This window comes from Camponotus vicinus, unplaced genomic scaffold (genome assembly GCF_025532165.1).
Source record: "Camponotus vicinus isolate PSW18456_S1 unplaced genomic scaffold, iyCamVici1.0 SCAF_9, whole genome shotgun sequence".
NCBI lineage: Eukaryota > Metazoa > Arthropoda > Insecta > Hymenoptera > Formicidae > Camponotus > Camponotus vicinus.
Window position 1 is genome coordinate 14,566,252 of NW_028141981.1, and position 26,097 is coordinate 14,592,348.

The 26,097-nt window shown below is 36.6% G+C and overlaps 1 protein-coding gene across 5 annotated transcripts in view; it reads right to left on the reverse strand.

Moving 5' to 3' along the window:
• LOC145976969 (RNA binding protein fox-1 homolog 2) overlaps window positions 1-26,097 on the reverse strand; it is a 252,944-nt gene that overhangs the window by 12,248 nt on the left and 214,599 nt on the right. For all 5 annotated transcript variants that reach the window (XM_083108556.1, XM_083108554.1, XM_083108552.1 and 2 more), the window contains one exon: window positions 2,674-2,827. In XM_083108556.1, coding sequence (XP_082964682.1) covers window positions 2,674-2,827 — 154 coding nt within the window. The remainder of the gene's footprint in view (window positions 1-2,673; window positions 2,828-26,097) is intronic.

Here is a 26,097-nt window from a genome sequence, read left to right on the forward strand (position 1 = left end):
ACCGGAGAAAAAAAGCTTGTTGACTTTATGGGATGCGAATTCGCGCTCCATTTTGATTACACATTGCCAGGAATGGAAAAAGTTGAGAAAGACAAAGTGTTATCGCTCGCGCGATACGGGGTGTTTTGTAAAATGTGAGCACAATTTCAAAAGATTCCGAAAAAGATAAAAAAGAAAACTATACAATTATCCTGCCAGATTTTATTTAAAGTTATTCTTCACTATTTGATAATTAGAAATGTGTGTTCTAATCTATAATCATATATTATATTCAATATTATATGCGTCTCTGATAAATGTTTATCAAAAAAAGTCTCGCGTAGTCAGCATCGAGTTTATCAAGCAATTCTATACAATAGTTATGTCCCCTATTTCTACAAGCATATGATGTGTAAATCATTTTTCAATATGATTTCAAATTCAAACCATTACAGAATTGTATTGAAAATTTTCGATAAGTACTGCTTTTGTTAAGAGAACAAATTGAAGTAATTTCTAAAATATCACAAAATCGTCTCTAAAGAATTAATATAGTAGATATATGAGGTCAATAAAAGTAATATATGAAGTAAACAGCTGGAGATCACGCGCTAGCTTCAGTTTATATCGAGTTTTATACCGAGAATTATTGAAACACAGAAACGCCTAGGCATAGGCAAATAAAAAAATCAAATAGATACGTTTGAACTTATTTCCAAGCTTTTTTCATTATTTTTCTACATTACGAATTTATTCCTGAAATATTGCGCTCATATTTTACGCAAGATACATTTTATATTGAATATGAGAAAATCCATTATCGCCTTCACGTATGGAGCAATTTATGTGAATTAAAGATAAAATATTATGTCGCATTATTTTTTTTCTTTTGTGCGATTCCTTCGTTTCACGACAATAATTTACGTTTACAAATTAAACGACACGAGCGTTAAATTAAAATGCATAACGTACACACGTATGCAGATATTGGATTTGACAAATCCGATTTCGCGGCTGGAACGTGTAACAGGCTTCAAAGATTGATTTTCGTCCATATTCAAATTTTTCATTCCTGCCAATGCCACGTCCAATTCCGTAACGTTAAAATGAATGAACGATTGACGGTTCGACGCGCATGCTTGCTCCTAAAAATCCGACATGACAAAAAATCTGAAAAAAAGTACTCTACAATGATTTTTGAATTCTATAGAAGAATACACGTGTGATTATCGCCACGCAATAATTCGTGCTGATCCAACACTCGCATTTTAATCTCCAGTCAGTTAAAGCAATTCGACGGTGTTGAATCGAATTCTTTTTTTCGGATTTCTACCCTTTATTTTCCGGCTTAGACTAAGTTTTTATTTGTCGGGAGATGAGCAGATGTTTTTTCGCAAATTATAATCCGCATGGTTTGCACAGAGTTAGATTGGTATTTGAGGGGAGAGGGATGGAATTAGACGTCGTGCAGATGCAGTGAGACTGACAGGTAAAGCCTTAACAAGCGACGCGTGCAATTCATTGCAGTGAGTAATAATTTTCAATCGATTTTGATATCACTCGATGATTTTCATCGTGCGATGAAATGTGGATATGTATACTCGATATTCTCTCATACATTCATTTATAACTAATCGAATTACGAATCATTAGAATTATCTGTGCAAATAATTAATGTCATCAATGTGGAAAATTAAATTCTAAATATGTATTTAAAAAAATAGGGAGATTATATAATAAATCTGTTTGTCAGTAATAACCGTTGTTTATTGAAAATGTAATTGGTTTCATTTATTGATTTCGCTCAACTTAATTTATTTAAAAAAATGTAATTTATGTTTGAAGAAATAAAAACTTTTCTCTCTCGATCAGATTAAATTCAAGCAAAATACATCAGATACCGTATCGAAAATAAACAACGGAATTAGTAGAGAAAATGGTTTGATGTTTTAAAGCACAGGTTTTCAGGCAAAACTTTATCGCGTGGAAAAAATCGCGATAGTATATAAATCACGCTAACTACATAATTACCGAACGTTAAAAAAAAAAGGCTCTCGCGCGAAAAAGTCTTTCGAAACTTTAACGTTGAACGCACTTCTCTTTCGCGCTCCGCTCGCATAAATTAATTATCATCGTTATATACATACGTTCATCGCCCGATGAATCCACGTAAAAGTTTCATAAAATAGAATTTTCATCCCTGATTACTCACTGCAAGCGTGACTTTACGAAGAAGAGGGACACATACAAAGAGAATACGGAACAAGCGGTACAACACAGATAAAACTTTTCAGGTGGCCTCGATCATGTAAGAATATTCCCATACACGTCCTTTCTTAACGATATTTGTCGGTGTCAGCAAAAGATATGATATAGATTAATTATAATAGCAAATCTCGATGGAATACTATAATTTCTGATAATCTAAAGCATATCACGTCTGACTATTATTACACAACACTACTTTATATGTCTCTTAATATTTGTTTATATTTTTCTTGATCTTCGTAATTTTTTCTGCACTCAACAAAATTATTATTATTATTTGTCAGTGGTCTATAATGTTATAATTGAATTGAACTGAATTATATTGCAGACACCGATGAGAAATACCGTTGATGGAGTATCGGAATAGCTTCGTATCGGCCGAGATTAGACATGACCTGACCATGATCGGGCCAAACCAATACTTACGTGGGCGCGAAGGGATGTAGACTCGTGGCCGCAGCTGCGGCCGCAAGTGGCCCTGTATTCCTAACCAGTGCTAGCGCGGCCGCGCCGGTGGGGAAGGTGGTCCTTGGCGTTCCAGCTCTGCCGCGTTGTATGGCGACTCCTCTAAGGGCCGCGGCTGCAACAACACACGCAACACGCGCGCACATGCTAATTACACGAGGTCGCCTACCTTGGGGAGACTTACGTTGCTATCGATCAGGGTGCTTCCAGGTTGCTCCTTGAGGAACTGCGGCGCACGTCGACAGCCAGCGAGACGAGGAGGAATTTGCTGCTTGATTTGATAGTTAGAAAAGATTCGATACCGATATTTCGCTCGAGAATTAGCTTGTCGAGTATTTCAATTGTTCGAACAATTTCAGAATCTATTTTTTCGAAACTCCTAGAAAATGATTCGCTGACTAGTCAGCATGCGTTCGATATACTTGTATTAGCGTATTTATAAGTCTCTATTTGATTAAAGTTTCTTCAACTATGAGATAATTTTGATAACGAATTCTTTGATAAATTTGAGAACAATTTTTCTTTAAAAGCTTGTAAATTATATAATTTACTGTTAATTAATAATTTATCATATTTAATATACTAAATATTTTTTAAATAAAATTTGAATATCTGAAAAATGAAATTTCGTTTGAAAAACTTAGCTTGTTAAAGATTTCGAATAATACTAAATTATTTTAATTTTTATTATTGAAAATGTGAATAACATTCTGAAAGAATTTACGTAGAAAATCTCATACGTCGCGAAGATGAAATATATATAGTAAAGGCAGCTATATGAGAAGGGAAGAACTTGTGATCACAGTTGGAATATAACAGACTCTTCATTTTATGCGCATATCGACCGCACTGACGATATAAAAAAACAAGCAGAATCCATCGACAAACATCTGACCCTGTTTACGCAGAGGAGAGACCTTCGATATGGCACGAGCAGGAAATTTTGTTCTTCCTATCAAAAATTGGCTTTGGGGAATTGTGCTCGAGAAATAAACACGAGCACGGAAAACACCGGAAGACTTGGCAGTAAAAGAAAAAGAGGGCGATAGAGCGATCAATTTCGAAAAATCGAAAAATAGAAAAGTCGCCTTCTCTTCTTATTCCATTTGCAGTTGACACTCGTGAAACTCAAAACGAAAGAAATAACTCCAACTTTGAGGAAACGAAATTTATCCCGGTAAAAATACACTCCTTTACAATTTTTCGATACGTAATTTTATCACTCGATCCGCTCGCGATAAATTTTTGTAGCGAATAGCACAGAGTAGGAAGACAATTTCCTGCGGTAATTTCAACTTTTAGACTTTGAAGGGTTCCGTCAATTAAAAACTTTCAAAATCGCAAAAAGCAGTATTTCAAAGGCTGTCAAATGGAAATCGAGATTTTCGCGACGATTGAATCTGACGAGATCAAAAAGGAGAAAAGCGCAATGCGGATATACACGAGATATTTTTCCAAAGCAATCGCTTCTTTTTCCAGCTGATCTGTACAGAAGTTTTGAAGAGAATACATTTTTTCAACAAAGTTGAACTGGAATGACGAACATGTCGCAACTCGATTCGCATCCATGATTGCGAAGCAGCTTGCATGATCGGGAGGACCTTTCCTCCGAAAGGGGAGGAAAGATCGTGGGCGAATGTGCACTTCCGAAAGCTGACGATGCACAACGTGGCTGCTGGGCTCTCTCACTCGGATGATGCATTTTAGATTCACGGCAGCGAGCTTCGCTCGGTGAATTTCGACGAGATTATGAAATATTAGTCGCTCTCTGTATTTCTAGAGCGAGACGGAAAACAATTTGGGTCTCTATTAATCATGTAAATTGTGAAACGGTGAGCAATTATATTCGGAGATGACGGAGAAAGGCGAGCGTTCCTTGATTAGACTGATTGAGATAATTTACAATGGAATGAAAATCTGGCCGTTATTTATAGTCATTAATATTTCTCTAATAAATTAGCAAGACGTCATTGGAACAAGAATTACATCGCCATTGTTAATATCTCTGGATAACAATTTTAATTTTCCAGAAAGCGCAACAAATAAATTACATTGAGCTATCATGACAGATTATACTTGTGAAATATTTCTTAATTTATTTAACGTTGATAGATGATATGACTGGAAGAGCCATATAGGTACCTAACCTTGATGGATAGTGACTTTAATGAATAGCCGCCTGTACTGACGAAAACGACAAATGACGTTGAGTTATCGACAGATCCAATAAAAAAAAAATATTGGCAAAACAAACTCAGCGACGGGAAGAATTCCTTTTATCCTCGACTAGTCCAAGATGGAGTAATAAAAACTGTCGATTCTGCCTACCTTTTCATCGGCACGAAGTCGTCTCGTCTTTCAGATCAGCTGCCGATAGAGCGATTTAACACAAGTGCTTTATCATTTATACAGATAATTGACCTTAAATAATTTTCACTTTGAAGAGAATAACACGCGACATTTTACTTGCAATTTCTTTCGGTTAAGAGAAAAAGAGAGATTTTATATTACTCATTGTATTAATATACTTTTTTAAATGTAAATATATTTAAGTATATCAAATAAGCAAGCAATGAGAGATTTTTCGTTTAAAATATATAAGTATATATTTAATTTTACTTTTATATAAAACTGTTACTTTACTATTATTATTTTTCTCGCTTTTCTATTAATATAAGATAATTATAAATTTATATCTCTTCAAAGCGCTGATTATAGAAAGACTTATATTGAACAAGGTATAATGAATATATGCACTGTTGTTAGACTAATAGATTCAATTAAACGAGCATAACATCAACAGCATCTTTAATAGACAACTACCACAACTGTGCAAGTAACGCGCGTGATGTTAGCGCAAACCAAACGAAAGTTAACGATCAACGACGGAAGGTTAATGGTCGGTTCGATTGCCGGTTATCTAAAGGCGGGTCAAGAATAAGAGCGTGATGCATAAATAGCAGGCGCATTCCAAAAAGAAGTGTGAGGAATTTGTGTAGGAACAGGGAGAGGCGGTGTTATAACCGCATCATAAATACTTTGTTACCAGGCTCGCGTGATCTGTGGCACAGAAGCGTAATCACTTGCTAACATATATATATATATATATATATATATATATATATATATATATATATATATATATATATATATATATATATATATATATACTTGTATTAGTAATAATCACATTCTCTGCATTTTCACTGGTTATTTTTGTGTCTATTTTTTTCTCGAAATTTCAGACAGGTTATTAAGAGAAATCGCGCTTATTATCTTATTTGACAAAATTCTCTAATTAAGAAAAAAATTGAAGCATTTAATTTTTATATCAATTTTTTTTACTTTTTTATAGAACATTGTTTTTACTTTTTATATTTTATTCTTTGCGTCAATTAAAACCGTAAACAAATTTGTTTTTGAAATGTACGTTTTACTCAAAATTAAAATGAGCTCAAAATTATAATACATCGTTGGAAAAATAATAGTTCGTTTACTCTGACATATTTCGCGAACGCGACACGCGCAACGACTGGCCGCCCGGATTCATCCCGGATACGAATTTAAAAGCCAACCATGCTGAATGACTGCTGTCTTCGGCCGAATTTTACGAGTGCGCGTGACACGCCAATTAACGGCCATTAATTAATCGACTGCGCACGCGGTGGCAGATTGCCCGACACGCCGCCCCGGCCCGGAGGAAATTCAAATTTATGGAAATACGGCCCGACGATAGCGCGCCCAGCAAAGAACAGTGATATTACATCCGCGAACAATGAAAACATTGTCGTCCGGTTTAATCGGCGGACCGTCTGCCACTTACTCGCGATCATACGTTCGCCAGCCGGTTGCAAAATTTCGCCGTGAGTAAAAAAATTCGCCGTTGAATACGCGCGTTATTAATTCCGAGCGCGATCACCGCACATATAAATGAACATATCACCGATGTGCAAGTTTAATCGGAAACCAATGAGCCTACGAATTAAATATTAACCCTTCATCCATCCACTTTGTTTCAATTCCAATCGTTTTCATCTCGTATATTGCGGCTGTTTTGTTTCACGCGTGGTCGTAAATACTGATTTTTATACAATATAAAAAAAAGAGAAAATATGAATTTACGAATAATTTTTCTAAAAATAATTTGACGTTAAAATATTTTCGCGACTTATGGCAGTATTATTTACGTAATCGAGAATTAATGATCTGTCATCAATCTTATGTATCATACGTATTTTATTAAATTCTCTCAAGTTTAGTGATAAATAATTGATTGAAATTTATGCGGTTACTTCCGGCCACAGATCGAGCACCGCCCGAAACGAAAGTTCCTCCCTAGTAGTCGATCGGATTTGACTAACAGGCGAAAAATGCCGACATATATGCGTGCTCTAAGAGCAGAAACGATATATATATATATATATGAATTATATAAAAGAACAAGGGAAGAGAAAGGAACATATCGTGTTCGTCCGACTAGCATCAATGCAACAACCATGGCAGAGCATTCGGGTGGTGGTAATTGTGGTTCGTGCACAAGTGAATATTCAGGGGGTTTCTTTCCACTCTGTACGCTACACTGCCAATCACGAGTACATCGAGAAGAGATAGGTGGCAACATCAATTATTGAGTAGTAGAAGAGATACAGTGAATATACGAGAGGATGTAAAGGATCGAAGAGAGAGGGAAGGTGTGGAGGATAGTCGTTTGTTACACGCGCTCGATCATCGTACGATATTAAATTTATGCGGCGGTTTTGCGGAGGGAAAGAGAGGGGGAGGGAGGGAGAAAGAGATGGCGCAAATTCCGAAGAGCGGTACGCTAAAAGCGAAATATATAATACTTTAGCGATAATATCATGCGCGATACGAATAAGAATAACACGCACGAAATGCCATTCCGCGGTGAATTCGCGCGTAATGAATTAACCGGCGCAAATTGAAATCACGTATTATAACTGTACAGCGAGATTGCTCCGGATCTTGCTTAAATAAATTGCGGATATTTCGCGACTTGCAGTCCCGTAATAGAATCGCATAATGGGATCCATCTCTCTCCGGGGAAAAATATTCCGATTAAAAATGAAACATCCACCGATTAACTCGCGCGCGATTAACTCGCTGATGCACTTCCAGAATGACAATCAATCGATATACACACAAATTTCTTCGCGTGTGCACATTCAGATGCAATACTCTAAAAGATAACGAATTAATAAGCATAATAATATCAACGTATAATTTAATTGCAATTAAATTAGCATCGTTTTTATCATTATTTAATCCCAGATATTAATGTAATACCGCTAATAATACTTTTATTGGAATCTTACAGCGAAATGTACAATTTTTAGACAAAATAAACGAGAGCAAGGGATACGTCAACTCACAAAACATAGCGAAAACGTTTTTACTAGCGAAAAATCTCAACTGTACTTCGCCGATTATTTCTCGTCTGACATCGGCCGAGAAAAGAGGACTTTCTTTCCGCGCAAACCGCGCAACGCAAAGTCAAACGCGAACTACGTACATCTCACAAAGATTATCTCGAGTCAAGAATTTTCGCTCAACTCGATGCAATCGACCTAATTACACCGAGGCGGGAAGAGCTCGCATGATCTCCGATAATAGAAAGGGGGAATGTGCGCACTTAGACCAGATTTTTAAGCAATTTATACCATCGCGGCGACAAAAAGCTTTCAGCGTCTTTTTCCGGAGTTGCTTTTACCAAGAGCGAGTTTTTGAGAAAACACAAAACTCAACCGCGTTTTAACTACACGAGATACTTGCAATTGTCCGAGTCTCGACTTTTTTCCAAAAGCGTCCTTTTCTCGCGAAAAAACGCGAGCAAAAAACATGAGGAAGGAGTTCATTGGGATGGAGGAGAGGGATGGAATTAGGTGTTTGTGGTATCGTTTATGCATATATACGATGTAAACGTATATGTCGCGTAGTAGGATCTTTGCTTAATCAGTACCTCCGTCTCGCTGCCGCCCTGGGTGCGAGGACGAGCGGTGCAGCTGCAGGGGATGGGGTCACCGCGGCCGCGGCGACCGCTGCAGCTGCAGCTGCCGATGGCGCCGCCGCTCCTAGCCAGCTCCACGGCATGGCCGGCAACCTGTATCCTGTTTTTGTCACAGACCGTTAGTGCATCGTGTCGCTCCCGTAATCGCAATGGCGGGTGCGACCGGGTCTTAATCCACTCCCCGTTCAAGAAACTTCGGGAAGCTGCATCACGCGTCGGTCAGCAATTAAGTTACTCGATTGAGTTAATAATCAAGTTAATAACGTTGATCAATGACAACGTGAATACCGTAAATGTCGCTCTCGAGATAATTTCGCGTGATATAAAAGAAAGGGAGCGCCACTCGATAATTTAAATTCGATTGTTAATATTCGTTTGCGACGTGTTGCAGCTGCCGTCCTTTTGACGGAGTGGATTAAAACCGCGAAATTCTGAAGCTCTCGTGGAGAACGTCTTTTCATAAATTATGGAAGCTAGTTTTCATTACAACGATATTTCGAGAACGTCAGAACCATTGTTGTACTAATTTCAACGTTCCGTGAATAATTAGCGTGAATTATTTCGATGCGGTTCGTACAGACGGTCGCGAAATATTGTCAATTAAAAAACTATGTTGCGCAGAGAGACGATTCAGTCAAACAGATTATTTCGCTGAGAATCTTGTTAATTTCACGAATTAAAACGCTCTTCTGCGCAATAAAACGATAATTGCAAATGTTTGATAATTGCAAATTAAGTATCTTATCCTATTGGATAATTTATGAGCGGATAATGGCATTCTTGGTGTCAGTTAGCGAGTTCTTTTTCTATCGGACGATATAAACAGTCTATTTTGCCGCAGCTATCATTTTAATAATCACATAAGTAATATATAGTCCTACTGAAAATCTGCTATCGACCTACTTTTCAATGTATCAAATGATATAGAAAATTAAAAATGAAATTAATTGTACATTATTATATCGTCTTATACATGCGTGTATTCAACTTAGATTCAAATATGAATTATATAATAATTTTTAAATAATGGTAGGAATTATAAAAATCCAAATCTTATTCACAAATATTTGCGAATAAGATTTGGATTTTTATAATTCCTACCATTATTTAAAAATTATTATATAATTCATATTTGAATCTAAGTTGAATACACGCATGTAAGCGATCAATGTATGATTGTACAATTTTTGTGTGATTCAAATAATTGAATTCGAGTCCAAATTCTGCCCCATTTGCTAAACTCGGGATAAAACCATTCGATATTATTGGAAATTCTGGACAAATGGATATAAAAATGGTAATTAACGTGAGAGTTATGTGCGCGCGCGCTCATCGCAAATCGAATATTATGCAGTTATGTGCCCTCGAAGCACCGTTCGAAACATAATTCAATGTGATATTGGCCTCTTTAAATGTAATTATTAGCAGATCGTATAATAGTAACATCATTATCGAAATTGCCTCAATTGCGCGAACTAGGCAATCGGAAAATGTTCGTGGACATTTACTTGCTGCTTCGCCGCGTTATTAAAATAATGCGGATGTAACGAAAAAGATATTGCGCGCGATAAATACTATTTCGACGAGCAAAAATCGCGCAAAAAAATATTAATGGCATGTTTTGTTAACATTCGTCAATTTTAACTTTTAATGTTAGTTAATGCGATCCTAATATCAATTCTAGAAGACGCTGTAAAGGCAAACTGATATGTAACAGATACGATCAGGCAAAAGAAAAAGATCAATTCTGTGACGAACAAGATAAAATTTTATGCAAGATCCGCGGATTAGCTCGTTAAGGCTCTGGGTAGATTTATTGCGTTCTCAAAAGTTTTGAACTTTTCTAAAGCGTTAAATTGTACGATGTACCAGTGAGCGAACAAAAAAAGAAAAAGAGCGGAGAGAAAAAACTGCGAGATTTGATTATGGTTGTAAGTCGACGGATTATACTGGTGCGGAAAATCGAAAATGGATTAATATCGCGGCGTAGAGACCTTGCATAAGGTCAATTCTCAAGAGCATCTTGTTAAAATTTGATGTTTTCAAATATGGATATTTTAGATTTCGTTTATTATATATTCGTTTCTAAATTAATTCGACGAATCGAGCAATCCTATTTAGAATTCATATATGAAAGCTTACGTGTTGCTGAAAGCGACTTATGATTGTAAGACGAAAGCTCTTTAGCTATTCTGCTCGATTTTGCAATATTATTCTCTTTGATCGATTAAAAAAAATAATGTTGATTATATAATTGGCACATTGTAAAAGTCACAGTGTATAATTTTCTCGTTATCAAATATGCATCGCCTGATTAAGAATTAATCTAAACAAAATTGTCAAAATATCGGAAATTAATTCGAAACATTTTATAATACTGCGATAAAGTATTGTCGTATATCTCTCATACTATCATATATTTATATTATTTTAATATTACACATAAAATATATAATTTTTCATAATAATAATAATTCATAATAAATTCATAATAATACAAATTTAAAAAAATTAGATCAGCTCTCGATATTGAATAAACAGAAATTTATGATATATACTCGATATCATAGAAAGAGAAGTCAAAAATGAATTATCGCGAATGCTCGAGTTGTTAATGGAGAACAGTTTGGTACACGCGGCTAACATATTGTTAATCACTGTTCATTTTTCATGCTAGTTTATTTACTAAACGACCACAATTTTGTATGTTTAGCTTCCAATGTGTACGAACGAAATATTAATTACGATATTTGCTCACTGATTTATTGCCAATCAACGCGATGCCATTCATGCGTAATTGCATATTTGATTTCCGATATGTAATTTTATACATTGCTCGTACTCTTGCATTGCGTGTGTATACATGCACTCTTTTTTTTTCTCGGCAAATGTCAACTAAAAACCTGACAACCGTGTACAGCGATACCGATTTGCAATGTATCAATGTATCATGTCGTTACCAAAAATATTTAAAACGTACAATCACAAAATATTAAAATGTGCCAATCTCTTTTATTTCGTAGTATAAAAAAATATAACACCGTAAAAGTCATTCGCGAAATGTTGCTATTAATAATCGACAAAGAAACGAAATATTCATTTTTATTTCGATTACTCGTTCGTAGAATACGTAATATCTATATATAAAGCTCTAAACTCTTCTCAAAAGGATAGTTGAATAAATTCCCGAAGAGGCTTTTATATTATTGTGCCTTGAGAGGCGCAATAAAGGGCATACTAGACTGGATTTTATATAATTAAAACGAAAAGACCGACTAATGCAGAGCACTAAACTTGTAAGCGAGAGGAGGGAGAACACGTCGAGGTGAAAATGAATCAAAAAATTATCGTCGAGACTTTATAATTCCTAAATTGTACGTCCGTTAAATTGCGAGATCCCTTAGAATGTTAAATAATTTCTAGAGTAATTACTCGCGAAGACCACCGGCACGACTTTGTAATTTCCCGAGTTGTGATATTTGTCGCAGTCGATTTTAAATTTCAAAATTTGCAAAAGTATAAATTTATGACCGTCGAATATTTCATACATAATTTCGATCGCGCGGATAATAAATGTTACGAAACGAGAAATATTCCTACGCGAAGTTTTTCGTGTTTCCATAATTGGTACGTGTATCGCGTAAATTCTCGCGAAAATCTATACGTGTCTATATGTTATTAAAAATAGCAAAAACCAAAAGCAAAACCGAACTTTATAGATTTGCGTATAAATTAATTGCACCCTCTCTTTTTCTTCATTAATTAATTCCGTTCAAGGTATGATGAGTCGGATAACTTAAGATTGAATGAATAAAATGAATAAATTCTGAATGAAGCGTTTCTTTAATTAAACGAACGTAAGGAACGACTTCGCGGAGGATTAATTCTCTCATTAAAAATTTTTAATTAAAAACTTAATTCGACCGGAAAAATTAATATTAAGATAATTATTGTAGAAACGCGTAATATAATAAACTAGATTACTAACCGTACAACAATAATCGCTTTTGGCGATAATATATAATTAGGCAATTAAATGAACAAGTTGGTCGGAAGAACGAACACGATCGAATCGATTAGGATATCCTTCAATTTCGCGCGAGATAAATACGGAAGTAATATTTTTGTCATTTCATAATGCACACTTATCAATTATTGCGCTGTAACTTCTCGTCGCGCACTATTTTCAACGCAATTACTCAGTAATGAGAATATTGGAGAAAAGGCAACTTTTATCGCGTTACGTCGGGAAACTTTGTTATCGCGCATCTGGGCCACCTTTCCTTATCGAAATTATTTCTGATATCTCAACAACGCCGCTTCTATCTAGATGTCATTCGTATTTTATTAGATGTATATATTATTATTTTATGTATTTGTAAAAAATGTACCGTACAAAAATGTTCTTGACATGTTCAATAGAATGTGAGTCACTGTGTCCGAGATTTCAGACGATGCATCTAGCTGCCAAGTATTCGATGAATTTACATGTATGTTATTTATGCATGGAATTTTATCGTACCGTCGATGTAATCCGGAGGGAAAATTGAGAGAAAACGTTTTTCGAAAGATCACCGAGCTGTCCTGCACAAAATCTACATTTACTTCAAATATTTCAAATTTTATCTCATTCCACAACTCGTTATTTTTTTGAATCCTTTTCTTTTAATTTCCAAAAAAATAGAGTGCACTTTGACCAATATCTTTCTTATCATCCCGATTACATATCAATGTGCCTCGTGTCATTTTTCCGGACGTCTAGTATCGCAAATTGAGCGTGTCGTCCCGAACGACGACGTTTTATCCCAATTCGCGAGAGAGGCGAACGTGTTAAGAGAAAAACGATCCGCAGAGATTCGGCTTACGCGGGGGATCAACGGGCGCATTTGCGTGCATACGCCGAGAGTCGTCGGCGGTGTGCTGTGAGTAATTAATATGATTGAATCCTCGTGGGAACGGAGGAAGGAGAGAGAGAGAGAGGGGACGGGGGGGCTCGTGCAGCTTTGAGGCTTTCGTTTCGCGGCCGGTGACGCGCGCGCGGAGAATAGGAGAGGGTCGACTCGCAGCGCGCGAGGGCGGCGACGACGGTGGGGGCGGGGGGGGGGGGGGGTGCGGTGAGGGGATTGCTGGCAGGGTTGCTACGAGCGATCAATAAATGCCGCTGCCAACATCCACCCCTGGACCCACGTCTCTCCCACGTATCGTCTCTCTCTCTCTCTCCCTCCCTCTTTCTATCTCCTTTTCTCTCGTCTTTTTCCCTTCTCTTCTTCCTTTCTCTCTCTCTCTCTCGTATGTACATTTTTGTATAGCGCGTCTCTTTCTCTCGCTCGGGGTACATGCTAGTCGATACAATGAAAGGGAAAAAGAGGGCTTACCTATGTATTTCCCAAGCGAGATTGTACAATCGCTTCTTGCGAGGGAACAACCGATGACAGCGACTCAGAAATGATTAGCGCGATGGCCGAAAATATTTGTTCTAATCCGCGTTTAAGGGAACAATGTCGCCGTGAGCCGCGCGATGCTCGATTGATTTTCCCTCCATTGAGAGGCGACGAGAGGGATTCCATTTTTGCGTCGGCACGTGAGAAATTGAAGGGTTCGCGCAACGTGAGACTGAGGGGAAAGTTCGTCACTTGTAAGATCCGTTTTAAACACCAAGTCGTATTTAAATGTACCTTATACAAATTACGGGCTTACTTCGGTCTTACGCTGAATTCTGCAATTCTGACGCGGTTCAAAAGAGAGAAAAAGAGAAAGAGAGAGAGAGAGAGAAGGTGGAAAATGAAGGGCGAGATCTTGATCCAATCTTAATCTTAGACGACGTATAAATTATGCGAGGGAGTAGAATGTTGGATTTTGGATAGAATTAAGCGAGGAACGGCTCGAGGATTCGGTGTTTGAGATTATTCGACGTTCCTGAAAATGACAGCTCGCTCGCGTGCGCGGCGAACAATTGAATCGACTCGCTCGCCTCTTCCACGTCGCGCGTTCAAGTCGTAAATCACGAGTACTTAAGGAGTAATTAAGTCGCATTAACTTTACAAAGCGAGCGAGAATCGAGATCGAAGATCGTTTCGCCAAGATTAAAACGTCCGAGTTTGTCCGAGCGATGATTCGCTTGCTCGTTTTACTTGCGAAATTATAAAGTATTGCTTTTAAAACAATCTATCACTTTTATTATAAATAATAGACTTTGTAAAATTGTGGAAACAATAGTTGCAGTGCAGTAGATTTAAATCCAATCGAATAAATCTGATATTGAAACGGAAACAGATGTTAAAGTATCGAAGTTATCTCGCAATTTCAGTTTGTAATTTTTTTACAAAATTTCAATAAACAATTTGATAATCGATAAAGAATTCTCGTTCAATAAATCACTGATCCAATATACCGTAATATACATATAACAATTGTCTTTCTCGCGAATAATGAGTATTATTACCGAGTTAAAAATGAGAAATATCGTCGGCGTGATAACTTTTGTCGCGAAGTTTATTAAACTTGGAAAGAAGAATAGCGACGGAAATTAAAGTGTATATACCGCGTTAAGCATTTAGTAAATAACTCTGCCAATAAGTTATCGCAAATCCCGAGTTGCGAAGGGATGCAAAACCGACTTTACGTCTTCTTCGGGAACGTCGATGTTAAAAAAAAAATGCGAATAAATGCGGGTGCTGACGTCGAATGGGAGAGGAAGAAGAGGCGGGAGATAAAATGGGCTAAGTGAACAATATAGAGTGAAAGAAACAGAAGTAAAAACATACACGGAAACAGGTGTGAAATACAGCCCGTGACAGGCTGAAAAATCAGTCAAATGCACTAGAACCACAGTCGCATAACCCAACGAGTAAAGCAACAGTGATTAAGGTGTGACGTTTACATAACGTACTTCTCTTGGCAAATTACTTGGAATTCAAATCAACGCTCACAGGACTAATGACGTCAGCAAACAAGGATACTACTATGCGCTGTCGCGACCGACCCGACGAGAGCGAGCGATAAATCTCCGGTGTGTCCGAGACACCCGTTATATCCGCCCCTCTCGTACAAGGACGGCAGACTCCAAGATACACGGGGTGTCCCGAATAGGAACGAGCGTTTGCTAAAAACGCCGAGTCTAAATAAGGAGCTTTTACCTCGCGCGAGATGAAGTCGGATGTGCAAAATTAGATTCCTCGAGCCAAATTGTACATAATATTCGGTTTGTAAAAAAAACAATAAATGTTATGAAAGGTAAAATTAAGCATAAGGATGCCATTACGATAGATGCATTCCGCGTGCCGAGGGTACATTAAGATATCGACTATTATTGCGTAACACGATTACTATTGTAATACTATGACATCCAAGTAATATTAATGATCTCGCTGGACAACGCGACTCGAGAAGCTCGATCGGCAATTTCGATTTTTTGATCGAATAAGAAGAAAGCTCGCTCCAATTCCTCGAGCACGGAAATCTTCCGTGCGCTCTCTCACTCGCGTTATCGATCCGAGCCCGCACTCGGCAATACACAGGCGAAGGGTCTCTCTCTCCCGAGGGTCAAAAAGTTCCTTCGCCATATCCCAGGGTTGCAATGAAAACTGTTGCTCCGCGCGAAACGGCGGAGGCAACCAAAGTTCCTCAAGCGGTGAATAAAGGCGCATTCTCTCTCGCATCGAAGGTAATAATACAGGTACAATATATACGTGTTTCTTGCTACACAGATAGACTCGATCGCAAAAGGTATCAATCGGCCTCGACTCGTGTGCCGACTCGCTTGATATATGATTCCATGCACTAAGAGATATTATTCGTTCCAGAAGTATAACAATAACGGTCTCCGAACGAAAGCCATTCAAAGATACTTCCGAGCAAATGGTGTGAGTGAGTAATAATACGCCAAAAAAGGAGATGCAGAGATTAGTGTATATATCATATATATATCATATATCATATATATATATATATATATATATATATATATATATATCATATATATATGTAAAACATGTGTGAGCTCTCTTCTACTTTCACATCTCGCAAAAATCACTATCTACGGGACACGCGATTATACAATTCAACATCGTTTCCAATACCGATACTACCGATGCTGCGTGTTCGCGTGACGTGCTTTCGCGATTCTGAGATCGACAACGATGGACTCGATGCGTGACGCGAGATGTTGCGCGAATTATTCCGTCTATGCAAAATTGCTCTCACCAACGCTCAAGACTTTTACTTTCTGTGAACAATTATTATCGGAAAATTTCTAGTCGCGACGAGACAGCTATTTCGTTTTCGGAATTAAAGCAGCTTTTTATTCGAGAAATCATATGTCAGTGGTTCTCAAACTGCGCTTATCTCACTATTAATAATTCGCGATAAGTGAAATTTAATTTTGAAAAATTACTATAAATTCGGAATCTGTTTAATAAATAGATAATCTTCGAATCAATAAACAAGATTATGGATTATCTATATTTAATAGAATATATATTTATTTTTTTATTAAACGACTCGATTGTTTTGCATGCGATAAAATTGTTTATTTTACTCTATTAGGATATTTCATTTGTCTTTCTATTTTACTATTATATTTTCAGATACTCTGATATCGTAATCATACAACGCGGTTCTCTTATCGCAGACTTAGAAATGGATGACTGCAGATCGTAAAGTTTCAATTCGCTGGAGATTGCCCGAGACAACGAGTAGATAAATTTAAACTACTTAACGAGTAATCTCGTTACATTTTGTATCGAGCAGTAGATAAAAGCTCAAAGTATGAGAACCACTTGAACCGCGCGTAAAAAAAAATGTTAATAACGCATTTCGGTGCAAGAAACATTTCGGCATTGATTGACATCCACGAAAGCTTGGGAAAATTTTGCCATTTCCAGATGGCTATGTATGATAACAATAATTTAGTCAATTGATAAAATACTCCCGCCCTTCTCTTCATAAGAGCCGAAAATGTGCGATCGAGCGAATCGAAACAATTTTTATTTTTTTACTTTTTTTCCGAGAGCGATGATGACGACAGTGTCGTACATCTCGCCATATCTCTTTCTCCACAAAACAAAGCGCACTCCCGCTTGCGGCCCACTACTAAAACTTCTGGCGGTGCTTGCACGCTCAGCGGTAACTAATTAAGGCTACGCACTGACGACTAATTAGTGGATGCCAGGCTAAACAATCATTAAGAAAGATGGACGTTATGTGTATACAATCAGACTATTTCTGAACAACGCCCCCTCTTATTTTAGCAACAATTATGATGTTAAAAAGAGCTGCTTTAAAGATACAATAGGTACAATAATTTTCAACGAGGTTTACAAAATTAAAATTTAATTTATAATATTTTCAATTTAATTAAATTTAAAAATTAAAACTCAATTGTTCCAAAAGCATCATTTAAAAATAAAGCTACTTCCAATTAAATTCAAAGTTTAAAGAATTTACATTGCTTCTTGCTAATACATTATAGCTTTTACATTATAAAAAAATGATTATTTTGATCATCGATTGATATTTGTAATTGTGTTCATATAATTATTTTTCTCTCTAATGTAAAAATTTAAATTTAAATATTATACAGCTCTTAATTATACAATAAAAAATTTTAAGGAAGTGCGGTTGTTCAGATACATTCTGTATATTATATATATAATACTTGTGTACTTGCTGAAATATCGACGACGACGACGACGACGACACTCGCACGATTCTTTCGTATCGTGTGCGATTATTCGCGGGTACTCGAACGTAATTAGAGAGACGTTGCTTTGCCGAAAAAATTTCGCAGACGAATATCGATGCGCTCGATTATCGAGTTCGCTCGCGAGGGAAAGAAATGGCGAGCGACGTTGCCGATACGATTGACGATTAATTAAACAAAGGACGGTGTATATATACCAGAATTAATTAGTTACCACTAAGTCAAAGGCGGCATTTGTTCGAGCATGCAGCAACCTTCGCCCGTTCAAAAAATTATTTGTCATGTCTCTCGCCAACTAACACACCGTGCCACGATCCATTAACATTAATCAATGACAATTAATAAACAGTTCCAAAAAAAAATTATAATAATAATAATAGTAAGAAGAGTAATAAGTATTACAGACTGTGCCGCCATGGCAGCCCGTACGTGAAGTAGTGACAGAGAATTAACGTAAAATAAGAGAGAAGAAAATATAGAAAGAAATTGTATCTCGAAAGAGAGAGAGAAAGAAAACGGAATAATTGAGAACATGCTTTCTCGTGCCTATCGCATCTCTTCTTGTTACTTTTTATCGTTTAGCGATGATACTCGCGTCAGTTAGCTTGTGCAATATGTATTCTGCATTGAACGATACGTGTGAAAGAGGGACGAAACAACGCACGAGAAAGACACAGAGAAAGAGAGAGAAAGAGAAAAAGAGATAGAGAAAAGAAGAGACAGAGACAAAGATGAACAAGAAAAAAAAAGGAAGAAAACACGATACTGAAAGTCGCTTCCACAAACTACTTCGCAGCTTGTAATGTATACGTTATGAGTGCACATATGTTTGTTAATCGTACGATACTGCCAGGACGGATTATCATACGTGTGAAATTACAATATAATAAATATGCGTCTGCGTGTACACACATGTACATACGCTGAACGTTTTCCGCGGACGTATAATAATAATACATGCAGACGCATATTATATATGCGTATCGGTAATATAGATATATATATATCAATATATATATGTAATGTATATATAGATATATTCACAGGTGAATCTCATATGAAGGCAAGCCAAGGCCACGACATGAGACGTGCAAATTAAAAAAGGTAATAATATTAAAAAAGAAGCAAGTAAAAAATTCTCTCCCAAAACCGCTCCAACCACAACCAAGCACAACCACAGGCAAGATACGGGCCTTTATGTCAACGAGACAGTCATCAACCAGTGAATGTGGCGCATTACCGTGATTATTATATGTAATAGTAACAATTTAAAAAAAAAAGAATATCTATATATAAAATGTATGTATATATATATACGTATGAGGTAATATACGAAAGGCGGGTTAATCGACGAACGGGGAGACGAATATATAAAAGAGGAGAGGAGGGAACATGTAAAACCGGTTGCACGCCGGATAATCCGATCGGATAATTCGATTAACCGATTCTCGACTAAGCGATTCGCCAACTTCCGTCCGCGATGTAGTCATAATCGTGGACACGAAGGGGAGTCGCGTAGTGGTATTAGTAGTTAACCGAGGTTAACGACGTCGGATGCATCCGGCTCTGACGGTGGTAGAACTCGAGAGAACTCGCGCAGGAGGGACGAGGCGGGATTATATTAAAGTAGAGAAACGTAGTAATCTCGATGGAACCCCGATTAATCGAGCTGACGGCGTAAGTGATCAGTATAAATACGTATAGATAGAACATACACGCAGAACAAACGCGCGACGCGACGTCGGGGTCAGGGTCGGGATTGGATTAATCGATTAATCTACGTTTTAATCGAACGTAACCGGGGAGGACCGTTTTTCTTTTTCTTTTCAAATGCGGTCCGACCCGGCGGCGAGACTATGAAGCGACCAAAGTGTGTGCCAAGAAAAGGTTAATGATCATTATATACGACAGAGAACTCTCGCAGGTCATTCATTACGGAATTATTGTACGTAACGTAAATATTGTACTTCATGCTTTTATATCACTGGACAGATATATATAGAGCCCTAAGATTATAAAAGCTACCAGGCGAGACTTGCGGATTTTTTCTCGGAAATTCTTAGGGATTCGTCGGGGATGCTTCCGAGATCTCGTGCGACGCGCCCCTTTTCCTCAATATTTTCATTCAAAGATCAATTTTATGTATCCAGGATACATAATGCATTTTAGAGATAATTAAGCTAATAATACAAGCTAATTTCACTTTTTTTAATGAACCAAGTCCTCATTTTTTTATATAATATAAAAGTCGTTTAATTTAATTATAGGTCGAAGATTTCTTAGCTAAAATGGAAGAGTCGCAAAATCGAGAAAAGAGGCACGTCCAAGCGAATTCTCGTCCATTCGTTCGAGCGTGACGCATATTCTAGACGATTCGCGTAATTCTTGCATATTTCGTGTTATTTCATCACTGCTACTCGCTCAAGTTTCGCTCTTTTTAATTTTCTTTTCTTTTTTCGTTCTTTTTTTTTTTTTGGTTTTTGTAGGAAGCAGGCCGTACCTTTCGAAAACCCCCGCTTTCATGGCTTCTTATTCGATTATCGCTCATGTCTTCGGTGTGTCTCGAGGTATCCTTCTTTTCGGATTCTTCTGTAAGGATCCACTTCGGTCTTTTGCGTTGCGAGAAAGCGGTTGGCTGTTTCGGCTCCTTTCTTCCTGATGTCCTGCTGCTGTTCCTGGTTTCTTTCATGCCGCTGAAGTGTCACAGGGCGTTTCAATCGCAGAAGCGTTCAGTCTTGCTCTATGTTATAGCGTATTTATAGAAGATGGATTCCATTTTGCTCGAATTGGACCATTTGATTTCCAGTATACTCAATATTTTATGTTATGGGATAATTTTGTGTATCTCAGAAATCTAAACTCGATGAGCTTAATGAAGAAGACTTCCTGTTTAGACTCGTTTTCATTCTCGCTTCTTCAAACGAAAAGCCCTGCGTGACGTTGTATTCATTTTTCATGCTCCGGATTGTCGTTGTAGATTAGAATAACATAAATGATCGTGTGAAAAGACGATAAAAATCGAGAGAACAGGAAAACAGGGAACTGAAGAGAGAAACAACAGCGCGTCGACATTTGCTTCGATCATAAACGAGTGATGAAGATAATGTACGTGGCATGCAGATATTACAATCGAAAAGTTTAAAAAATTCGACTTCACGGAAAATGTTAGCATCGCGCGATGAATTTTGAATGCAACTATAAAAAAATTGCATCTATGTTTAATCAATTTTTTTAAAAATTTTCTTCCAATTTTCTAAAATCTTTTAAGATTTTGATTATTAGATTAATATTTTTTTATGTCATTATTATATCATATTAATGTTTATTTTCAATACGTTTGTATAAATTTATGCACCTTTCTTCATCGTTCGATGCTAGATTTTCTTGTTACACGGTATCTAATTATAAATGGATGACATATTCACGATAAAGTTAATTGTAAGCGGCACGACGCTAATTAAGAGTAAAAAGCCTACAGCATGCATCATCAAAATCGTCGTCATTGGTAAACGAGCACGATTTCCGGAGTCGAATTATATTTGATAAAAATTTCGACACTCTAAAATTATAGAGCAACATAAATAACATTTCATGAATCGGAAATGACAAATCAAATTTCCTGTACTTTCTTCCCTTTATTGGTAGTTTTTGCTTTATCGACATGTAATGGGCTCGCGGGAAGATAGGAAACTCTTAAGGTTTGACGGTTCTAGACATTCCGTGGAAAATTTATCATGAAAATAATGCGAAATAAAATTTGAGACTTTATATCCATTTGTATTTTACGATTGTCACAATTCGCGCAGTTTCGAGAATGTTGTTACCCGTAGATTCGTTAAGAGTGGTCAAAATTTACTCAATTTGCGCGAAACTCACGCGTAATAAACGTCGCGGAGGCAATAAAATCCACTACATCGAGAGAAGCAAACTTTTTCCCGGCGGCAATATCAATTTTCTTCGCACGTTTTCGACGCGACTGCGACAGCGCGAGTCAAGTAAAAGAATTCTGACACGGCGTAAAATTGGAGGAAAGAACCGGACCAGTTGGCTAACAGGGAGGAAAAAGACAGGAGGATGTACGAAAGCGGTATGAAATGGAATGAAAATTGTTAGAGGACGCGGAATGTTCCGGGAACTGCGGGGCAGAGTAGTAATATCGTCGCGAGAAGTGCGAGATTGGGATAGATAAAGAGACGGAGGAACGGAGCGATCTAGGAAGGGAGGAAGGATACCTCGGCTTCCGGCTTTTCTTCGGATTCCTTCTCTCTTTCCCGTGTCCTTTTTTTCGTTATCCCATTGCTAAATTGACGTCCGCAATTGTGCGCACTCGGGCGAATTTCGAGAAAAATAAAAACGAGAAATCCTCTCTTAACATGGCCAACGCGTGGACTGCTCGAAAGAGGACGAAGTAGACGACGATTTCAATATTTCCGCGAGCATGATTTCGAGAGCGGATTCGTGGGGAGTACCGAACGACGACGTTTCGATGAATAAATGGAGAACAGAGCGCGTCGACGGAAATATCCCGACTATTCGCAACGGAAAGTTCAGAGGCGAGATGCTTTTGCGAGAAGATCGGAAAGTGCGCGGAATGAACACGTCGACGGAATGATCGCGTAGTTAAAGAGGAGAGAACTAGAGAGAAAGACAGATAAAATTGTCAAATCGCGTCCACGTTTTTTCATATATTCTTCAAATTATTCTTGAGACTCTATTTATCTACGCAATATTATATAATCTAATTAAATAAAAATTAATTAAATAAAAATTATTTGACAAGCCTTTTTTGTTTAAATCAAAAGACTATTTCGTTTATAATTTTATATATATTATGAGAATATATTAAACATTAAATAAAATCTCTTAAATAATTCGTATCTGCTTATTCTCTAATTTTCTCCGACGAATGACAGACACATGCATGATCGTGCAATCGTGAGAATCGGTTTTCGATTAATTCGTCGACGATGTACGGAAAGTAAAGATTCCTCTTTATTAACTGAGATGTGACAAATCGGTCCGCTTGTGCGTCGCGCAGATTTGTTTCGGCGAACAGTGACAAGAGCAAGTTGCTCCTGTATCGATTAACGATTTGCTTTGTTGCTATTCGTTTTGCTTCAAACCTCGATGATACAATTTCTCTCGAGGCATTAATATCGAAAAATGTATATATGTACATGTGTTCAATCTCAAACTAATTTCAATTATTTGAAAAATAAGACAATATTCATAAAATATACTACATATTAAATTTATGTAAAAAATGCAAATACTTTATGTCATATTTTTGTCTATAAATTAAAATTTATAAAAAAATATTTTATAATTTTTGAAGAATTCTTCTAATTTTCCACAAGAGAGTATCATCGAGCTTGATGCAAAATTGAAACTACTATCGATTTCATTGATATATAGGAATAATTACATTTATATTTATATATATATATATATATTCGTGTATAAAATTTACCCGTTATATTTGTTTTGCGAAAAACAGACGATTTTCTTTCTACTTAATACGTACTTGTCAAGTTTTTGTTTTTTGTCCTCGTTTCATATTAATACTATTTAATTAATCTGTCCATTTTTATCGTCCGTCTCTTTTCTCGTCTTACTTGTATAAATTCTAATATATATTTCTTGCTTCCACAAATATATACTTCTATGCGTTTCTACGCGATTTTCGTAAAACATTTAATCGCCCAAACACAAATACTTTCACTTGACAATTAACTATATAGGCTAATCGCTACGCACTAATGTGTCGTGTGTCTTAATCTATCAATCTGTCTGAGTAAAAATCTACTTTCTACGTTTGTAAAGTGGGGCATTATGGCACACCATTGATCAATGGATCAACAGAAGCGAAATAAATCACGTCATTCCACATATCTACTATGGCTATTTTATAGCAAATTACCCCAGTTTACTCGTTTGGCGAATAATCGATGTCACGATCTTTGGAATGTCGGTTTAACCCTGCAATAGAGTACAGTCATGCGGTTGCGTAATACTATTCTACGTCCTCCTACGTGGATCCTGCAAGTATACGTTTTTAACGCCAAGCACGGCAAAAAGACGGTCGTTCGCAGAATATATAAAAATCACGTGAGTATAAAAATAGATAATGGAAAGAACGATAACTGATGCGTTACACTTGCAGAACCATGTAAATTTAAATCTACTAAACGGCATTTAAAGTGCAGCCGTATCTCTTCTGTCTTAAGTAAATAGTGTCTCTACGCGTACGCTAATTATATACGAAATATATATCTCTAAAATAACGCTCACATGATCACTAAAATCAATACCCTGTATTTATTTTGGCATGTTTAACTTATCTATATCCTCTTATTACCCGCGTTAATAATCGACAATAAAATAGTCGATATTTACGATATCAAACTTTGCGAAATTTATAAATGAACGAGATAAATGATGTCGATAAATCGGTATTTGTTTTCTCGCAATCTCGATCAAAAATTTGCAGATGTGTAAAAAAGCTTATATTAATTATCTATTAATACTTTATACCCTGTAATCGTTCGTTTCGTTAAATCTAAATTTACGAGTTATTACGATATTATCGAATGATTTACTTGCCATTAGACTTTACGTTTGTATACGTAATATTTATATTGAAAAAAATATAGCGAACTATCAAACCAATATTTATAAAAAAAAAAGAGAAAAACATTTTGCGATGTGTTACGTTGCTATCATTTTAATAGACTAAAAATAGTAGTATATTTTTAAATAAGAGTTCCCGTGTATATTCGGGTCGATAAAAATATATTCTCAAAACGAGAAGTGCATATTCCAATATTGAAAAAGCAGTGTTTCGCTAAATTTTGTTATAAAAAAAATATAAAAGTGTTTTTGAAGTCAAATAAAACTATTTACTCGATTTTTGCTCTTGAAAGTGTAGAAATCAATGGAATAGAAATATTATGACACTATAAGAGTATTATATAACTCGCGAATTAAATTATTATTTGAATTATAATTTCAAAACAACGCAACGGTCTTCGCAATCAGTTTTCCTCTGGATTCTAATTATCAATTCCTAAATTATCGCATCGTTAATCTAAAACTCACGCGCCGATTTCAAGACAATTAAGTGCTTCTGCTCTAAACGTTGTTTCACGTGGAGAACAACGCGTGGCACAAAACGTAATTCCATTCAATGCAATTCGATCATATATGTAAATAATTTAATATAAAATTGTATACGTAATTTTCAATAATCCCGAATAATATCACGATAAATTTAATCGTATCAAAATATTTTTCTACAAAATGACAACGATATTTTACTTTGCTGTTTATTTTTTTTATAAAACGTGTTTTTTTCCCACTATCGTAACTTATTTTGGTCCAACCGTTTTGTTGAACGCACTTTTCTCTGCGTGAGTGCAAAAGCTACTATTTTACCCCTCGTAGCTTTCTTACCACAAGATGATGATAAGACAGGGGGAACGATTTCACTTCGGCTCGACAGGAACAACAAAAATAATTGGTTGTGCGAGAGAAACTTAGGAAGGACTGAGCATGGTATTTCTCTCCCAGATGTGATAAAGAAAGACGAGTACAATAAAAAAAAAGTTATATAAAAATGTGTACGTAACAGGAGAGACAGTCTTTAATCCCGAGCTGGCTG